The following is a 19,157-nucleotide window of genomic DNA, read 5'->3' as shown; positions in this document are numbered from 1 at the left end:
GTCCCTTAAATCTATTTCTCACTTCCATGTATAGTCATAAGGAATTTGATTTAAGTCATACCTGAATGGTCTAGTGGTTTTCCATACTTTCTTCAATTTAAGTCTGAATTTGGCAATAAGGAGTTCATGATGTGAGCCACAGTCAGCTCCCGGTCTTGTTTTTGCTGACTATATAGAGCTTCTCCATTTTTGGCTGCAAAGAATATAATCAGTCTGATTTCTGTGTTGACCATCTGGTGATGTCCATGTGTAGAGTCTTCTCTTGTGTTGTTGGAAGAGGGTGTTTGCTATGACCAGTGCGTTCTCTTGGCAAAACGCTATTAGCCTTTGCCCTGCTTCATTCCGTATTCCAAGGCCACATTTGCCTGTTACCCCAGGTGTTTCTTGACTTCCTACGTTTGCGTTCCAGTCCCCTGTAATGAAAAGGACATCTTTTTTGGGTGTTAGTTCTAGAAGGTCTTGTAGGTCTTCATAGAACCGTTCAGCTTCAGCTTCTTCAGCGTTACTGGTTGGGGCATAGACCTGAATTACTATGATATTAAATGACTTGCCTTGGAGACGAACAGAGATCATTCTGTTCAGAGATCATGTACTGCTCATAGTAGATACTTACACAGTGCTTACTTTAGGACCTTATTACCTGTCTTTTTGAAATGAAAGAAATGAAACACAGGTTTAAGTATAGCTGGTAAGGGCGTATGATGGTTTAAACATAGTTAGAATGATGTCCAAACTTCCAGTTCAAAGATAAATAGGTCATAGGTATGTAAGGGCTTCCCTGGTGGCTCAGATGGTAAAGCGTCTGCCCGCAGTGCGGGAGACCCGGGTTCAATTCCTGGGTCGGGAATATCCCCTGGAGAAAGAAATGGCAGTCCACTCCAGCACTCTTGCCTGGAAAATCCCATGGATGGAGGAGCCTGGTAGGCTACAGTCCATGGGACCCGCAAAGAGTCGGACACGACTGAGCAACTTTACTTTTACTTTTTAGGTATGTAATGGACACATAGGGAACATAGTCAATAATATCGTAACAGATTTCTGTGATGAGGGTTGGTAACTGGTCTTATTGCAGTGATCTTTTCATAATATATAAAAATATCTAATTGCTGACATAAACCTGAAACTAGTATAATATTGTATGTTAATTATAACTCAATTAAAAAAAAAATAAACATAGCTAGAGTTAGTGACCTAAAGCTTAGTCTGGCTCCGGAGTGTGTGCTCAGTATGTGTCCTGGGAATCCTTTAAGTGGATCTGTGGAGTTAAACCTATTTTTCATATTAATACTAAGATAGTATTTGACTTCTTGTTCACTATCATTCTCTGGTGAATATACCTTGAAGATTTCTAGCAATAGATTGGGTGCAGAGGTAAGTATAAGATTTGCAGAAATTGTAAAACAGCACTATTCTTGTCACTATAGTTTTTGTTTTGGAAAAATAAAGTTTCTTTTAAAAATGTTATTTGTTAACATGTAATGGGCTTATATAATAAATTAATTTAATGGGTTTGTGTAATAAACTTGAATTTAGTGAATTAATAAACTTGTAAAATGTAGGGGTGAAACTGTCAACTGAGACAAAAAATTGAGTCTAAACCACTACATTCTATTTCCTGTCATTAAATCAGGTAAAGTTCAGAAAGTAGCTAATACAGTGTTTATACTTAAAAGGCTTGCTGATAACTTGCTTTCTTCTCACTGTCAAGACACTTTTTTTCACATTTTTTAAATCAAGATTTATATTGTCTAAATATGCTTTTTAGCAGCCAGGCAAGTAAATTTTGAAATATAAGTAATCATTCATATTTGGTGTTTTGGGAATTTAGCTTTGTGTATTCATTTATTCAGTTATCATTTCAGTTGATTTAAGTAAAACCACATAGGGTTGAATTGTTAACTGAATTTTTGCCCCTAAATGTTACTTAAAATGTCTACAGAATATCACAGTATAATACAGTTTTGCAGTAATAATTTTCTCAGCAGAAGATTGCCTGACACATGGCAGTTAATTCAAAGATGGCAATATTGCCAGATCTCTGTCTCTAATTTCACACCTGAGCAAGGTTAGTATGAATGACTCATACATGTAGGAGAATATCTGGCTGTCAGAAGTTTCTGGATGATTTTGAAAGAGGCTCTTAGCTTCCATCTATATTTAATTTGGAAAAAAATAAAATTATTAAGCTTAGTTAAACAGAAAATACAGAAGATATTTCAGGATTTGTTATGACCAAAAATAAGTGTCATTGCAAAGCTGCTAAATAAATTGAGTTCATGAGCACAGATAACTAAATCAGATGTTTGAGTGCCTGCTGTGTGCACACTTCTTGTCCTTGTGAAGTACAAATTCTAGTGGGAAAGCCAATAATAAGTAAATAATTGGAACATTGTATGTCAACTATGCCTCATTAAAAAAAAAGATTATTTACAGATTTTGCTAAAATGATATGAAGGAAAGGACAGAGTGTTAAGGGTTGGAGGGAAGAGCATGAAGAGGCAGCCAATATAAATAGAGTAGACACAGGGACTTCTCTGAAGAGGTTAACATTGAACAGCCATATGCCAAGAACTAGGAGAGGGTGGCAAGTGTAAAGAGACTAAAGGTGTCCAGAAATGTAAGGGATAATTTTTAAAAGCCTTGTGGGATTATGTGGATAAGCTTGTGCTCTTATCCTTTAGTTAAGCCTTTTGTTTCATTTTAATAAAGGGTTATTTCTTATTTTCTACTTAAATTTGTTAATAAACTATTGTCTTAAAATTAGTATCATAAAATCAGGGAAGTATGGTGTTTTGGTTATAGTTATTATTAACACCACTGTATTCTTCTGTCTTAAGTTAATTAACTTGCAGTCACATTAAAAAAAAACAGTATTGATAGAAACCAAAGTGATTTGACAGGGCAAATTTGTTTTTATGGGAGATATCATATAGAAATTTAACATGATAAATTTAACTTGGATGTAATACTTTGTTTTAAACTGAAGGTGGTCGTTAGGATTACTTGGGGAACTTTTTCAAACTGTGTATTCTGGGCCCTGTATCAGTTAGGGCTTCCAGTGCAGTATATATCAGATTAAAGTTTTGTGTTTCTTTCAAAAAATAATATTTGATTTTCTTTTTAATTTTAAAAGCTGTTGATGTTTTTTGTAAAAAATTTGAAAATTTTTTGATTAATTGTAGTTGCTTTTTGTTGTCTTTTTCTATAGTCATTGTAGTCAAAGTATAGATATTTCCTAAAACATAGAAATAAATCGTAATTTAAGTAATTTTCAGTATTTTAAATATTTATCTAGAAACTTGTTCATTTTAATGTTTTTTAAGTATTTGTGTGTATGTAGCAGTAGCTAGTTTGAAATGATGAAAAAGAATCACAGTGGCAGCAAGAAACTATAAACTGTTGACCCTTGAACAACACTGGTTTGAACTCAGCAAATCCACTTGTACTCAGATTTTTTCAGTAAATAGATGCAGTGCTACACAGTACATGGTTGGTTGAATCTGCTGATAGGGAGGGCCAGCTGTGGGAATTGAGTAGCCTTGGATTTTGGTATCCACAGTGGATCTGGAACCAACCAACAGAGAAGATTTTACTTAAGAATCAACTTAATTTGAATGTGTTGATCTGTATGAAGAAAACACAGAATTTATACAAGCATGAAAAAGAAGATTTTTAATAAAGAGCAGTGCTATGCTTCTGTATTCGATGACTCAGTGATGTGAGGATGTCATTTGAAATTGTAAATTTAATTCCTATGAGGATGGAGTATAGAAAAGAAACTTATCAGTAGAAGTCTAATATTTAACTGGAAGAATAAAGCAGGCAATAATAATGAAATACATTTTTAGGAAAGAATTAATATGGGACTTGTATTATTATAAAGTGTTAGTCATTCAGTCATGTCCAACTCTTTGTGACCCCATAGACTGTATAAAGTGCATTATAAAGCCACAGTAATTAAAATATAGTTCTGGTATAAAATTGGGAATAATAGCTCATAAATAGTTCCAAATATATGTGGGACTTTTTGTTGTTGTTCAGTCTCTGAGTCGTGTCCGACTCTTTGTGACCCCAGGGACTGTAGCACGCCAGGCTTCCCTGTCCTTCACTGTCTCCCATCGTCTGCTCAAACTCATGTTCATTAACTTGGTGATACCATAAGGGTATGGGAACTTTCCTAAGATACCATTATTAAAGATACCATTATTAAATATAAAATAATTGATCATTCCTTGATTTAATATCATCCAGTATTAAGTAATAAGTCATACAGTAAGTCATGTTTAACCTTTTCCAGTTATGTTAAGCTCTTTTTTAATGTTTGAATCAGAATCCAAATAAGATTTATATTTTGGTTATTGATTGTTTGTAACATCCCTTTTAGTCCACTCATTTTCCTCTTGCAGTTTATTTGAATAAATCCGTCAGCCTATCTTAAAAGCATTTGCTACTTGAAAATAAGGAGCATTTCTTACTCCTTTTCGTACTCCTTGTTATAGTGCATTATATATGGATATTTAGGGAATGTTGGGGGGAGTAGAAAATCCAGTTTCTTTTTTTTAGATAGAAATTTATTATGAAATGTGACACATTCAAGAAATATTGTCTTTTTCATTTCAGTTGCTTTGGAGACATTTCCCTCCCTGCTCAAGGAATTTCTTTTTTCTTTTGATTACCCTTTTGAGTCATAAATTAAAAACCCAAAACCTTTTGTTGTCTGCCTCACGTAAAAAATAATACATATGTATTTTTACTTTTTTGTAACTCAGAGTTACACAGTTAGAATATCCTGAGTTAATCCTTCCCTTAGAGGTAAACACTAAATAATTTATATATTTTTCCTCCCAGCTTTTTACATTTATATAATTTTTGATAGAATTATAACTTATATACTATTATACAACTTGCTTTTTCTACCTGGACATTTTTCCATTTTAGAAAATATAAATCTGCCTTCTTCAATGGCCTTATTTTGTATAGTGTGTATATATGTATATGTTTATCATCATTTTGCTGTACATATATGACCCTTGATTTCTAACTTTTTTACCTTTGTAAAAATCTGTCCCATTGTGTATCCTATTGTGTATAACTTATTCCAGTTGTATATTTAGTAAAAGCAGGGCTTCCCTTGTAGCTCAGTCGGTAAAGAATTTGCTTGTAATGCAGGAGACCTGGGTTCGATTCCTGGGTTGGAACATCCCCTGGAGAAGGAAATGGCAACCCACTCCAGTATTCTTGCCTGGAAAATCCCATGGACACAGGAGCCTGGCAGGTTACAGTCTACGGGGTCGCAAGAGTCTGACACGACTGAGCGACTAAGCACACACACTAGGCATGGACTGTACCTTTGTCTTGGGTAATGTGCAGTTTGATTTTACTTTGTAAACTAGCTTTTGTTACTTTTTACTTTGGAATATAGTTGTTGGGGAAAATATAAAAGCATTAGGAAATTAGGTTTCAAACGTATCATTAAAGATAGAACTTCTTTATAAACAGTTTTGTTTTAATTGAACACTAGTCTGAAACTGGGGCTTGCCCAGTGGCTCAGCAGTAAAGAATCTGCCTGCGATGCAGGAGCTGCAGGAGACACAGGTTCGATCCCTGGGTAAAGTGGGTCCCCTGCAGCGAGTGGGGCAAGGCAACCCACTCGAGTATTCTTGCCTGGAGAATTCCATGGACAGAGGAGTCTGGCAGGCTTCAGTCCATGGGTCGCAAAGAGTCAGACATGACTGAAGCTACTTCCAGGAAGGCAGTCTAAAAGTAAGCCTCCTTATCTAAAATATGCACTAGATGAGTTTCTCCTTAAATGAAAGGCACACATCATTACTTTGATAGTTTCTGTAAGTAACACTGTCCTCAAATTCAGTGCTTTTTTTTCTTTCTTTCTTTTTTTCTTCCAGAAAAGAGGAATAGAAGGTAGAAGAAGATGCTGGGATCTGAACGTGGTGTTGTGGAAGAATGGTTATCAGAATTCAAGGTAAATTGCATTGAGGATGAGAATGTGTCATATGATTCTGTATGTTGTAATTCAGTGTATATATTCATGTATATGTTCATGGAGAAACTGAAACAAAAATTATAAAGTGAGAATGGCAAAATATAAAATAACTTGTTTCTGTAATTGCACCTCTTTAAAAAGACACTAATGTGAATAATTGCAAAAGACCCTGATGCTGGGAAAGATTGAGGGCAAGAGGAGAAGAGAGCAACAGAGATGGTTGGATGACTTTACCGACTCAGTGGACATGAGTTTGAACAAATCTGGGAGATAGTGAAGAACAGGGAAGCCTTCTGGGGTCACAAAGAGTCAGACATGACTTAGTGACTCAACAACAACAACAAATGTGAATTATGGCCAGAAGATAATATGTAAAAATGAATCTAGTTGTTAGGATTGATAAGGTGATATATTCAATAAAAGAAGGGAGGCCTCCAAGCTTTAATAAGACATGGAAATCAAATTTATGCCTTATGTTTTTATTTCCTGTGATTAAAAATCACTAATTTTACTAAAAACTATAATTTATCAACACTATAGATATAAGTGTTTTGTGAAAATAAAATACAGGAATTGAAATAATCCCATGCTGTTTTTTTTTAAGACTAAAGTGACTCATTTCAGCAAAGCTTGTGTAATACGTGATTTCTAATCATTTCTCCTGGTTGACTAGTTAGAAGAATTGTATAACATCCTAATTTATTTGTTTTATTAGGTCATGATTATTTCATGTTATTTACTTTTCTTAGTTGACTCTTATTTTTGAGAAGGACTCATATAAATTTAAGTTTTTGACTTCTCAAATATTAAGTTCACTTTAAGTTTCCTTTGATGTTTCTTTTAGGCATTACCTGACACTCAGATCACCAATTATGCGGCAACTTTACACCGGAAAAAAACACTGGTACCAGCCCTGTATAAAGTTATTCAAGACTCAAATAATGAGGTAGGACAGTTTATAAGAAAAATGATTTTATTGTACTATATAAGAAATACGTGTACTAAAACACATATATGTAAGTTTTGTAGTTTTCGTTTTTTTTGTTTAATCCTTCCAGTGGGACTGGAAAACTTTCTTTCTGCTTTTTTTCATTCTGATAGTTGCTTTGGCTTTCCCCATGACCTCCCTCTCCATATTTTTTAATGTTTTGACTAAATTTGTTACGGTTGAGGACAGTACATTTTGATTCTTGGTTTGAGTGACCGCCATCTTAGGAGAGTATTTATTTAATTTAAAACTTTACTCTGTTTCCTGTTTTGGAATGTTTCCTTTCCTAGAATCTAAATTTTAGCCATACACGGTTTGAGATTTATTGAAGTATGGTTTGCAGTCCTTCTATTGACAGTATAGAACTCTGTGTAATCACTCTAATCAGAGAATTCAGTCAAACTGGTAGTGTGAAATGATGCTGCTAGTAAATTTAGCTTGAAAATTACCAGAGAAAGCCTAAATAATCACAGTCAATAAACTTAGAGTAAGAGTTTGCTGTTGTTTAGCCTTGTGCTAGAAGGGGAAAAAAGTGCAGCTATTGACTCTATATGTTAACTTATGCAAAATACACACATTATCTTTCCATTAACATAATAGTATGACATACAGTTTTATCACCACTGGATTCATGTATGCTTTAAAATGAAATGAAAGGAACACACAGGAAAGTAGCTTCTTATCTTCCCAGATACAGCCTCCAAGAGTGCCTCTGCTGTGTACTGGAGTGAGTTTGAAGAAGTTCAGGTAATCATCTCCTAACCAGCAGCTTAACTTAAAGTGCATCTTCATTTTTGTCCTATCACTAAAAGCTTGCTTATTGACCTCTTTCTTTCCTATCTCCTATCTCCTAAACTTGGCTCTCAGTTGGGCTTGCATCTGTTGCTATTTGTAGCAGCAACCGCAGGACTCATTTGCTTCTTTTTCTCTTGCTGTGTATTTTTGAATGTTTTGTAACTTTAGGGATGGTAATGGACACATATGCATATCTTGGTCAGGAGTTTTCAGAATTCTGTGTGAATATTGAATGTATGTATTCCCTTGTTTTGTCTTAACATTAAGCTTTGCTTATTAAAATATATTTGTTTCATGCTTTCTTTTTAAATTGTAAGTTCTTCATGGGCAGGGGTTATATATTTTTATATCTGTTTATATATATATGTATGTTAATTCCCTATAATGTAGTATTTTATCACTAGTAAATATTGATTAGAAGAATAGTGAAATACATGGAGAGAATTCCTTGGCTGAGTTCTAACCACTGGACTGCCAGGAAATTCCTATAGAAGTTTAATATTCCATATCATGGCTAACCTGTACTATAACTCATTTAATCCCTAGACCAACGTGTTACTTTTTCTGCTTTCCCTCCTTCCAGATCCCTTACTTACTGCAGCAGTTCTGCTTCTTCGACTTCCAGAAAACCATTGACCCTACTGCTTCTTTATGATTTAATTATTATTCTGCCTCCCTGCAAATGTCTCATGTCCCTCTTTTCTTAGCTACATTTTCGTGGTCCATCATTACAATCATTCCCTTGCACACATTCTCAGCTCCTTTGCTTCTCATTCCCTTAATTCATATTCTTTGGGCAAAATCTCAACACTAGATAAAATCCACCCATCCATCTACTTCATGCCTGTAACTGAGCAACTCAACGTACCTGGAGAAAACAGTTTTTGTTGACTTTCTCCACTTAAATGCAGGACTGAAAATTAAAAATGAGCATATAATATTTCATTTTACACTTACCCACTGTTCATTTTATTCCTTCCTTTTCCGCACACTTACCATCCTTCCTCATTTTCAGTTTGCTTTCTGTGTCCTAACAAAAGAAGGAAATAGTTGGAAACTATTTTCCTACTCAAATCCGCCGCTCTGCCAGCATCTCTAGTCAAACTCTCCTGCTATTTCTGCTGTTCAGTGGATGAAGTGTCTCAGATTGTATCAAAAACTCTCTCTTCCACTTAGGCCTGGATCTCATCTTCTCTAACCACCTCAAAGATTGCTCCTGCAATTGTCTGCTCTTTTTCTTCTGTTGTTGATTTTTTTTTTCCTTTCTTGATGAAAAGAATATGATAAACAACAATATTCTATTTTTTAAAAACCTTTGATTTGCCTCCTATTTTATTACCTATACCATTTTTCTGTTCTCCTTCCCAGTGAACTTTATAATATTGCTATTCAGCCTCTGCCTACTTGTGCTCATTTCCTCTCCTCATATTTTTTCATTACCCACTCATATTTGGATTCAGTCTCCATTATTCCGCCCCAACTGCTCTCAATGCATTCATCATATGGCATGCCTGTTAGTAATTATCATGTCAAAATTATTTGCTAAGTTTGAGGGAAGTGTAAGTTATTCTTAACATCTTTTGCTGTAGGTGATAGCACCATTTAAGTACAAGTGTTAGTTGCTCAGTAGTGTCTGACTCTTTGCAACCCCATGGACTGTAGCCCACCAGGCTCCTCTGTCCATGGAATTCTCCAGGAAAGAATACTGGGGTGGGTTGTCATCCCCTTCTCCAGGGTATCTTCCTAACCCATGGATTGAACCTGCATCTCCTATATTGGCAAGAGGATTCTTTATCATCTGAGCCACCAGGGAAGCCCCGTCTACCTATATTTCTGTCTATTTATTTACTTATTTATATACTGTGCCACATGGCATGTGGGATCTTAGTTCCCCAACCACGGATTAAACCCATGCCCTTGGCAGTGAAAGCACAGAGTCCTAACCACGGGGACTGCCAGGGAAGCACCTTTCCCTTTTTCAAACTCTGTGAGGAGGTCATTTCTGATACTGAGAAACTGAGAACATGATGGCATGATACATATGCTTGGAATTAAAGACTTTAACAGTACATTGGCAAGTTTTTAATAGTCTTATTTTGCAGTGGTATCTGATGAAAATTTACTGGATTGCCAGTCACTTCCCCACCCTCCTTTTAAACAACAAAAGTACTAATTTTGGTTAATCTATATTTCTTTTCAGTGCTTATTAAAATACAGTCTCTACATGCTAATGTACTTGCTACTGAGGATAGGAAATAAGGTCTTTATAACATAGACAAATCATAATAGTACCACAGCCAATGACATTTAGAGAAGGCAATTTTAGAGTCTTACTAAAGAGGAAAGTAGGTTTAAAACATGGACATATATTTTTAATACATAAATTTATGAAGACAACAATGTTTAATTCCCCTAAAGAGCTGAATGTTGTCAGTACTTTAAAAAGTTACCAGCAGTTGGCCATTTTCAAAAGTTCATTACTTCATTATTGGTACTACATAGACTGTACTGCTTGAAATTAAGCAATTCTCACCTCTTCCTCCACCTGCTTTCTGGTATAAGAAGAGTTGTATAGTGAAAACATCTGTGTCAAAATATCTGAATTCTGGTATCTTTCTCCACCACTAATTTCTGTGACCTTGGACAAATTGTCTGACTGGTCTAGACTTCAGTGTAAGGGGAGAGTTGGCATGTTTTTTAAGATTTTAAATCCTATGATAGTGATTTCATATAAAGCATTTGGTGGTTAGTAGACTAGAAAGTGTAAATTTTTTCTGGCTTTAGAGTTCTTAAGAGTTAAGCTTAAGTCATCTAAATAATATTAACTGTACCATCAATATAGGATTTGTTGACTTGAATTTACTATTGTGAAAGTAATGACTTTATTCTGAAGTGTTAGATTATTAGAAACATATATATCTACATTCAAGCAGTTACAAGGGTGTATATGTATTATCATTTAGAATAGAAGTGTATAAATTATTGAATTATTTCTTTTTTAAAGCTATTGTTACATTATTATATGTAAAATAGATAACTAATATGGACTTACTGTATAACACAGGGAACCCTACTCAATAATTCTATAATGACCAATATGAGAAAAGAATCTAAAAAAGAGTGGATATTTTGTTAAAATGTCTAATTTGAAAAAAAGAGTGGATATTTTGTTAAAATGTCTAATTTGAAGAATGTCTCTCATGACAACCATTAACAGTGAATACTCCTCCTTTAGTATGTTAAATGATACCTTTGACCTAGTCCAGTAATTTTTTTCCTGTATTACACCTAAGCTCATCCTTTAGTCAGTCACTCAGTTGTGTCAGTCAGTCATGTCTGACTCTTTGTGACCCCATGGACTATAGCCCACCTGGTGGAGTCGGTAGCCACTCCCTTCTCCAGAGGATCTTCCCAGCCCAGGGATTGGGTCTCCCACACTGCAGGCAGATTCTTTACCTTCTGAGCCACCAAGGAAGCCAAAGCTCATCCCTTAGGTCTGTCAAACTTTAACAAATTTATTTAAATACAATTCTGTGAGCACTACTGAGGGCCAAGATCGTATGTTTCATCCTTCTTAAACCACGAAGCTACTTCCTGAATCTTACAGTTTGAATGATGTAGGCCCTCTCTAAATTTTAGATGGTTAATAAATACAAGAAAAGGATTCAGCAAAATAAAAAGAGTGTATGTATATGTGTAACTGATTCACTGTGCTGTATACCTGAAACTAACACACCTTGTAAATCAGATATACTCCAATAAAATTTTTTTAAAAAACAAAAAGCTGGTGTTAAATTTTAATTTAAGCATTATTTTATAGTTTCCTCTCAGTGTTTTATCTGCATTTTAAGATCATAGGCAGTTTTCTATAGTCTAGCAGTTTTGTGAAGTTATTCTAGCAACACCATTCTAAATTAACAGTACAAGTTTAGGAGGAAGGAAGAGGTTTATATAAACTGCTCATTTTCTTCTTAAGATTATAAAGTTCCTTATATCATATTTTGTGATATTATACGAAAATTATCAGGTTAAACATTGGAAAGGCTATTTCTGTATACTTCCTCCTTTTCAAAGTCTTTCCAATAAATACAATTAGCAAGACTTTAAGTCAGTCTTAAAATATAAAAGTAATCTATTTTACTTATATGTCTTTAAATGAAAAGGTCAGTTTTCATTCCAGTCCCAAAGAAAGGCAATGCCAAATAATGCTCAAACTACTGCACAATTATACTCATCTCACACGCTAGAAAAGTAATGCTCAAAATTCTCCAAGCTAGGCTTCAGTAATACATGAACCACGAACTTCCAGATGTTCAAAATGGTTTTAGAAAAGGCAGAGGAACCAGAGATCAAATTGCTAACATCCGCTGGATCATGGAAAAAGCAAGAAAGTTCCAGAAAAACATCTATTTCTGCTTTATTGACTATGCCAAAGCCTTTGACTGTGTGGATCACAATAAACTGTGGAAAATTCTTCAAGAGATGGGAATACCAGGCCACCTGACCTGCCTCTTGAGAAACCGATATGCAGGTCAGGATGCAACAGTTAGAACTGGACATGGAACAAGAGACTGGTTCCAAATAGGAAAAGGAGTACATCAAGGCTGTATACTGTCACCTTGCTTATTTAACTTATATGCAGAGTACATCATGAGAAGTGCTGGGCTGGAGGAAGCACAAGCTGGAATCAAGATTGCCAGGAGAAATAGCAATAACCTCAGATATGCAGATGACAGCACCCTTATGGCAGAAAGTGAAGAAGAACTAAAGAGCCTCGTGATGAAAGTGAAAGAAAGAGGGGAGTGAAAAAGTTGGCTTAAAGCTCAACATTTAGAAAACTAAGATCATGGCATCAGGTCCCATCACTTCATGGTGAACAGATGGAGAGACAGTGGAAACAGACTTTATTTTGGGGGCTCCAAAATCACTGGAGATGATGCCTGCAGCTATGAAATTAAAAGATGCTTACTCCTTAGAAGGAAAGTTATGACCAACCTAGTCAGCATATTAAAAAGCTGAGACATTACTTTGCCAACAAAGGTCCGTCTAGTCAAGGCTATGGTTTTTCCAGTAGTCATGTATGGATGTGAGAGTTGGACTATAAAGGAAGCTGAGTGCAGAAGAATTGATGCTTTTGAACTGTGGTGTTGGAGAAGACTCTTGAGAGTCCCTTGGACTACAAGGAGATCCAACCAGCCCATCCTAAAGGAGATCAGTCCTGGGTGTTCATTGGAAGGACTGATGTTGAAGCTGAAACTCCAGTACTTTGGCCACCTGATTTGAAGACCTGACTCATTTGAAAAGACCCTGATGCTGGGAAAGGTTGAGGGCAGGAGGAAAAGGGGATGAGAGAGGATGAGATAGTTGGATGGCATCACCGACTCAATGGACATGAGTTTGAGTAGGCTTTGGGAGTTGGTGTTGAACAGGGAGGCCTGGCGTGCTGCAGATCATGGGGTCACAAAGAGTCGGACACGGCTGAGCGACTGAACTGAACTGATTTAAAATATTCGCTAGCATTTAGATGTCCAAATATTATGTATTGCAAAGTGCCTTTATCTACTAAGTGGTATATAATTTGTTTAAATCACATGCATTGGAGAAGGAAATTCTTGCCTGGAGAATCCCAGGGACAGGGAGCCTGATGGGCTGCTGTCTGTGGGGTCGCACAGAGTCAGACACGACTGAAACGACTTAGCAGCAGCAACAGCAATCTAAAGTTGAGATTCAGTATTTCAGGGAGAAATATCAATAACCTCAGATACGCAGATGACACCACCCTTATGGTAGAAAGCAAAGGAGAACTAAAGAGCCTCTTGATGAAAGTGAAAGAGGAGAGAGAAAAAGCTGGTTTAAAATTCATCATTCAGAAACTAAGATCATGGCATCCGGTCCCATCACTTCCTGGCAAATAGATGGGGGAACAGTGGAAACAATGACAGACTTTATTTTTTGGGGCTCCAAAATCACTGCAGATGGTGACTGCAGCCATGAAATTAAAAGATGCTTGCTTCTTGGAAGAAAAGCTATGACCAACCTAGACAACATATTAAAAAACAGAGACATTACTTTGCCAACAAAGGTCCGTCTAGTCAAAGATAGTTTTTCCCATAGTCATGTATGTGTGTGAGAGTTGGACCATAAAGAAAGCTGGGTGCTGAAGAATTGATGCTTTTGAGCTATGGTGTTGAAAAGGACTCTTGAGAATCCTTTGGACAGCAAGGAGATCAAACCAGTAACTCTTAAAGGGAATCAGTCCTAAATATTCTTTGGAAGGTCTGATACTGAAGCTGAAGTTCCAGTACTTTGGCCACCTGATGTGAAGAACTGATTCATTTGAAAAGACCCTGATGCTGGGAAAGATTGAAGGCAGGAGGAGAAGGGGATGACAGAGGATGAGATGGTTGGATGGCATCACCAACTTGATGGACATGAATTTGAGCAAGCTCTGGGAGTTGGTGATGGATAGGGAAGCCTGCTATGCTGCAGTCCGTAGGGTCGCAAAAAGTCAGACATGACTGAGTGACGGAACTGAACTGAAAGTTGAAATTTAGTTTATTTCCAACAATATCATTTGACATTCTTTTCTTCCAATCGAAACTTCTGAAAATGGAAGATTGTAAGAGTTGGTAAGAACAGAAAAAGAAACTAACTGTAAACTAGTATATTAGTTAAAGGACTGATTATCTAAGAAGTTAAATTAAGTACCGTGTGTTGAAAGAGATGTTGATATTATATGGGCATGAAGGACTTCCTATAGTTACAGAACTGGTCAGTTCAATGTGTAGTCTCTGTATAAATAGAGGTTGAGGTTTTGGTTGCACTGATTTCGAATAAGCAAAAATTAATATTGAGAATTTATTTTTAAAATACAAGTATATGTGCCTTAAAAAAATACAGCCAAAAGAATGGAAATAGCTAATGCACTTTATTTTCTTTTTAGCTCCTGGAGCCTGTCTGCCACCAGCTGTTTGAGCTCTATCGTAGCTCTGAAGTTCGACTTAAGAGGTTCACACTGCAGTTCTTGCCAGAATTGATGTGGGTGTACTTACGGCTTACAGTTAGCCGAGACAGACAGAGTAATGGTTGCATTGAAGCACTTCTGTTAGGAATTTACAATTTGGTAAGTGGAAAATAATAGTTGGAAAATGTCAAATATTTTTTTTAAGTCCTCTGAAATAATACTTACAGAATAGTTAGAGGAAAAGAAATTTAAATGTCTGTTGAATAACTTATTTGAATTAATTAAATTGAGTACATAGGTGTTCAGTGTATGCTAGTAACGCATTTTATAAAGTAGGAAACTTATAATTGATGAAATTATTAATGTATGGCTTATTTTTCTGATTTTTAAATTGACTAATATTTGTAATGCCTTGCATTAAAAATTTTTAATTTATTTTTAATAATCATTTGATAAAACATTATGTATCTGATACTGTATTGTTCATGAAGTTGTTTTCTTTTAAGGAATTCTTAAGTACCTTAAACATTCTGGGTTGTGTTTTTTCTCATGGTGTCCTGTTTAGAACATTGGTGTTGAAATTCCAGCCCTTCGAATTCTTATATTCTGTGTATTCCCTGTAAACAAACACTCTGCATAATAAAACTATGTTTGTAGATGAGAGGTACCTCAACTAAAGTACTTCACAAAACATTTGAGTCTACAAAAAATACTCTGCACCCGTGCCCATTTCTCTTAAGCATTATCTCTTTAAAAATCATTGAAGAACATTTCCATCACTGAAATGTGAAGGAAGAAGTCTAGCCTTTGAAGTCACTTGTATTTTGTTTAAAAATAGGCCCTGCCACTTACTGGCTGTTTTAAATCTAAACAAGTTACTTAATACCTTGATTTCAGTTGCCTCATCTGTAAAACAGAAATAAAACATTGATAGTAGTATTAAAAGCGATTTCATCTATCATCATGTCTCTAGTGCTTAGCACAGGTGCTTAGTAAATGTTTATTGATGTTAGTTATCGTTTGTACTGTTTGGTATAATAAACTTCAGTGGTGGAACAAATAAAGCAAAAAATTTGGGGATGCCTGACAAGTTCTTGACAGTACTTGTTGGTGCTATGGTTTAATTATCTTTTGGTATCTTAAAAATAGTGTACTGTTTTAAAACACTCAATTATGTATCATAAATGTAACCTCGGGTTTCTGTCTTCTTTTAAATCCCTTAATATCTTTGTTCTCTCATCTCTGTGGTTCTCAATTTTTATTACCACCTTGGATTTCTTTCGTATATTCATTTCTCTTTTTTCTTCTTTTCTCACCCCAGCACTTCTCCCTTGCTTCAGTAGCCTAACACCTTCTCCACAGATAATACATGGATAAAAATCAAAAGTATTTGACTTAATTTGAAATTTAGGGATAAAAATTAAAATTTTATCCCCTAACTTAAATCAGGCCCATTCATCTTAGCGGAGACTTTCTCTGAGACACTGGCTCAGATGTGGTAACTAGTTTGACTACAGAGTAGGTAAATGATTTCTCTAAGGATTTTTAAACCACTTTCCTGCCAAAATTAGAGGTATGGCCATTGTTCACATGCAACTGATACTCTCCTGTGACATGTTAAACTCAGAAACTGGTTCTCAAGGAAAGTTCTTTTGGGTTTGTGTTTTGGTAATGATAGTTGTTTTTTATTGTTGTTTCTTCCTTTTATGCTGTACAACCACTCATCTCTCTGACCACCTTCCTTCTAGGTCTACTAAGGGTAGTCTGTCTCTGGGTTTTATGCCAGTCATGTATACTAATATCATTTTTAAAAAAACAGATTAAAATAAGACAGTAGACAAAAGGATTGATGCAGGAGGGGCATTTCACCCCTCTAATTGCTGGTGTCTGTAGGCAGGTTTTTACTGATACCTGTAGAAGACTGGAGGTGCCAGAGACTGTAGAAATGAATGCCATGACTTTTTCAGTGAAAGAAAATGCTTTTTAAAAATCACAGGGATGTTTCTGTTGTTCAGTAAAAACTATTAAGTATGAACTTATGATTAATCACTTGGACTAGTACCATATAATTATGTTAATATGTAGCTTATTTCAGGTCATTAATTTATTATTGAATAATTTAATTGTAAGATTTTCTTTTAATAAGTGTAGATTTCTTGGCTAAGACCTTTAATTTCAATCTTTTATATGGGAATTCTATTTTTAGTTTTCTGAGGAACCTCTATACTATTTTCCACAGTGGCTTTACTAACTTACATTCCCACCAGCAGTGTAGGAGGATTCCATTCTCTCCATACACTCTCCAGCACTTGTTATTTGTAGACTTTTTAATGATGGCCATTCTGACTGGTATGAGGTAGTACCTCATTGTAGTTTTGATTTGCATTTCTCTAAAATTAATGATGTTGAGGCTTCCCTGATAGCTCAGTTGGTAAAGTCCACCTGCAATGCAAGAGACCCTGGTTTGATTCCTGGGTTGTGAAAATCTGCTGGAGAAGGAATAGGCTACCCACTTCAGTATTCCCTTGTGGCTCAGCTGATAAAGAATCTGCCTGCAATGCAGGAGACCTGGGTTCAGTCCCTGGGTTGGGAAGCTCTCCTGGAGAAGGGAAAGGCTACCCACTCCACTGTTCTGGCCTGAAGAATTCCATGGACTGTATAGTCCATGGAGTTGGAAAGAGTCAGATACGACTGAGTGACTTGCACTTTCAGCATCTTTTCATGTGCCTACTGGCCCTCTGTATGTCTTCACTGGAGACATGTCTATTAAGGTCTTCCCTTTTTTCGATTGGGTTGTTTGTGTTTTTGTTCTTGAGTTATATGAGCTTTTGTATATTTTATTTGTAACATTTGCAAATATTTTCTCCTATTCTAAAAATGTGGAACACTTCACAAATTTGCATGTCATCCTAGTTAGGGCTATGCTAATTGTCTCTGTTATCTTTCCATTAATCTTTTAAACTCAGCTAGTTTCTACTAAGAGATATGATAACTTGTAATCTCCCTGGCTGTCCTACCAATTTATCATGAGGATTTATATATGTGCCTATTTCATGTCTTTGTTGTCATGGTATTTTTGATTAATTGTGTTATATCTCTCAATGTCTCCCAAAGGACGTCAGCTACCAAAGTGTACAAATTTGCTAATTGGTTAAAGATACACAAGGGTAATAATATTTTTATTACCATTTCTAAAAGTCTTCTTCAATCGCCAATTATATATTTGTTAAATTAAGAAAGCAATTATTATTTCTTTTAATAGAGTTGTGTGACTATTTCATTATCTGTGAATTTTCTTTTTTTTACCATAGGAAATTGCTGATAAGGATGGAAACAATAAAGTTCTGTCTTTTACCATCCCTTCCTTATCCAAGCCATCAATATACCATGAGGTAAGTAAGATTGGAGAGGTAAAATCTTTAAAAGTTATCAATATATTGAGCAAAAGTCAGTTTCATACTAGAGATAAATTATTCCTAACACATCTTTAGCAGATTTGTTTCTTTAAATGTAGATGTTTGTTATTAGTGATATAAAGCTGAGCTGTTGTCAAGAGAGATAGAAATTACTTATTGGAAAATCTTCCTCTAGTTCTGGTTTATTTCTTTTTTATTCTTCTACCAATATCATCACTGGTCTTTTTTATTATATGAATTTTTAGAAATATTCCTTTAAATTTTTTAAGTCGTCCATATTAATTAGAAATGATCTATGTTAGATTGATTTATTTTTTATTATTTTTTAGGAAAATAACTACTTAGAAGAATATTAACACAGTAAGAATATTAACACAGTACATTTAAAGTACTCTGATTGATGCATTCTAGATATTCATTAACCTTATACTTCTGATTTTTCCAGTATTTATTTGGTTGAAGATTGTGAGAACAATGATAATTATGTAGATAGATGGCTCCTATTGACCTGAACTCCTGCCTGCTCTCTTTAAGGATAGGATATATGTTATGAATCAAGCTTCTCGTCTGTTGGGCCTTTAGTGCATAAAGTTGTGAGGAAAGCATTTAAATTAACTAATTCACTAGTAGTCTAAAAATTAGATTCAATTTTCTTAACAGCAAGCAGTATCCAGTTGCTTCATAGCTCAATGCAGCTATTTATTTTTTAATTAATTCCCCTGGGACTTTGTCTTTTGTTGGAAATAGAATGCCTCTTACTTAACCAAGGCTGATTTTAGCATAGAACATTTCTAAATATTAGATTTTAACTCTTCTGTGTATCAAGTTATAAAATGGAGGGTAGTGAGACATTTACAAATTGATGGTTCTAACTTTAGAAACATGAAATCAATTATATCACTATTAAAGAGACTTTTGATCGTAGTATTTATTCTTGTTTTTATTATGCAATTATAACTCCCTACACCTTGCTTTCTTAATGTAAGATTAATG

The 19,157-nt window shown here is 35.2% G+C and overlaps 1 protein-coding gene and 1 pseudogene across 1 annotated transcript in view; one reads left to right on the top strand and one right to left on the bottom strand.

The window, feature by feature from the left end:
- The first annotated feature begins 5,927 nt into the window (after positions 1-5,927).
- HYCC2 (hyccin PI4KA lipid kinase complex subunit 2) overlaps positions 5,928-19,157 on the top strand; it is a 34,540-nt gene continuing 21,310 nt past the window's right edge. The window contains exons 1-4 of the mRNA XM_052635662.1: positions 5,928-5,980; positions 6,846-6,947; positions 14,728-14,907; positions 18,060-18,140. Of these exons, the coding sequence (XP_052491622.1) occupies positions 5,930-5,980; positions 6,846-6,947; positions 14,728-14,907; positions 18,060-18,140 (414 nt within the window). The 5' untranslated portion in view covers positions 5,928-5,929. The remainder of the gene's footprint in view (positions 5,981-6,845; positions 6,948-14,727; positions 14,908-18,059; positions 18,141-19,157) is intronic.
- Positions 17,622-17,721, bottom strand: LOC128044019 (uncharacterized; annotated as a pseudogene).

The sequence above is a fragment of the Budorcas taxicolor genome, chromosome 2 (assembly GCF_023091745.1).
Source record: "Budorcas taxicolor isolate Tak-1 chromosome 2, Takin1.1, whole genome shotgun sequence".
Lineage (NCBI taxonomy): Eukaryota > Metazoa > Chordata > Mammalia > Artiodactyla > Bovidae > Budorcas > Budorcas taxicolor.
The sequence above is the reverse complement of the archived record's forward strand: the minus strand, read 5'-3'. Positions and strand labels throughout refer to the sequence as shown.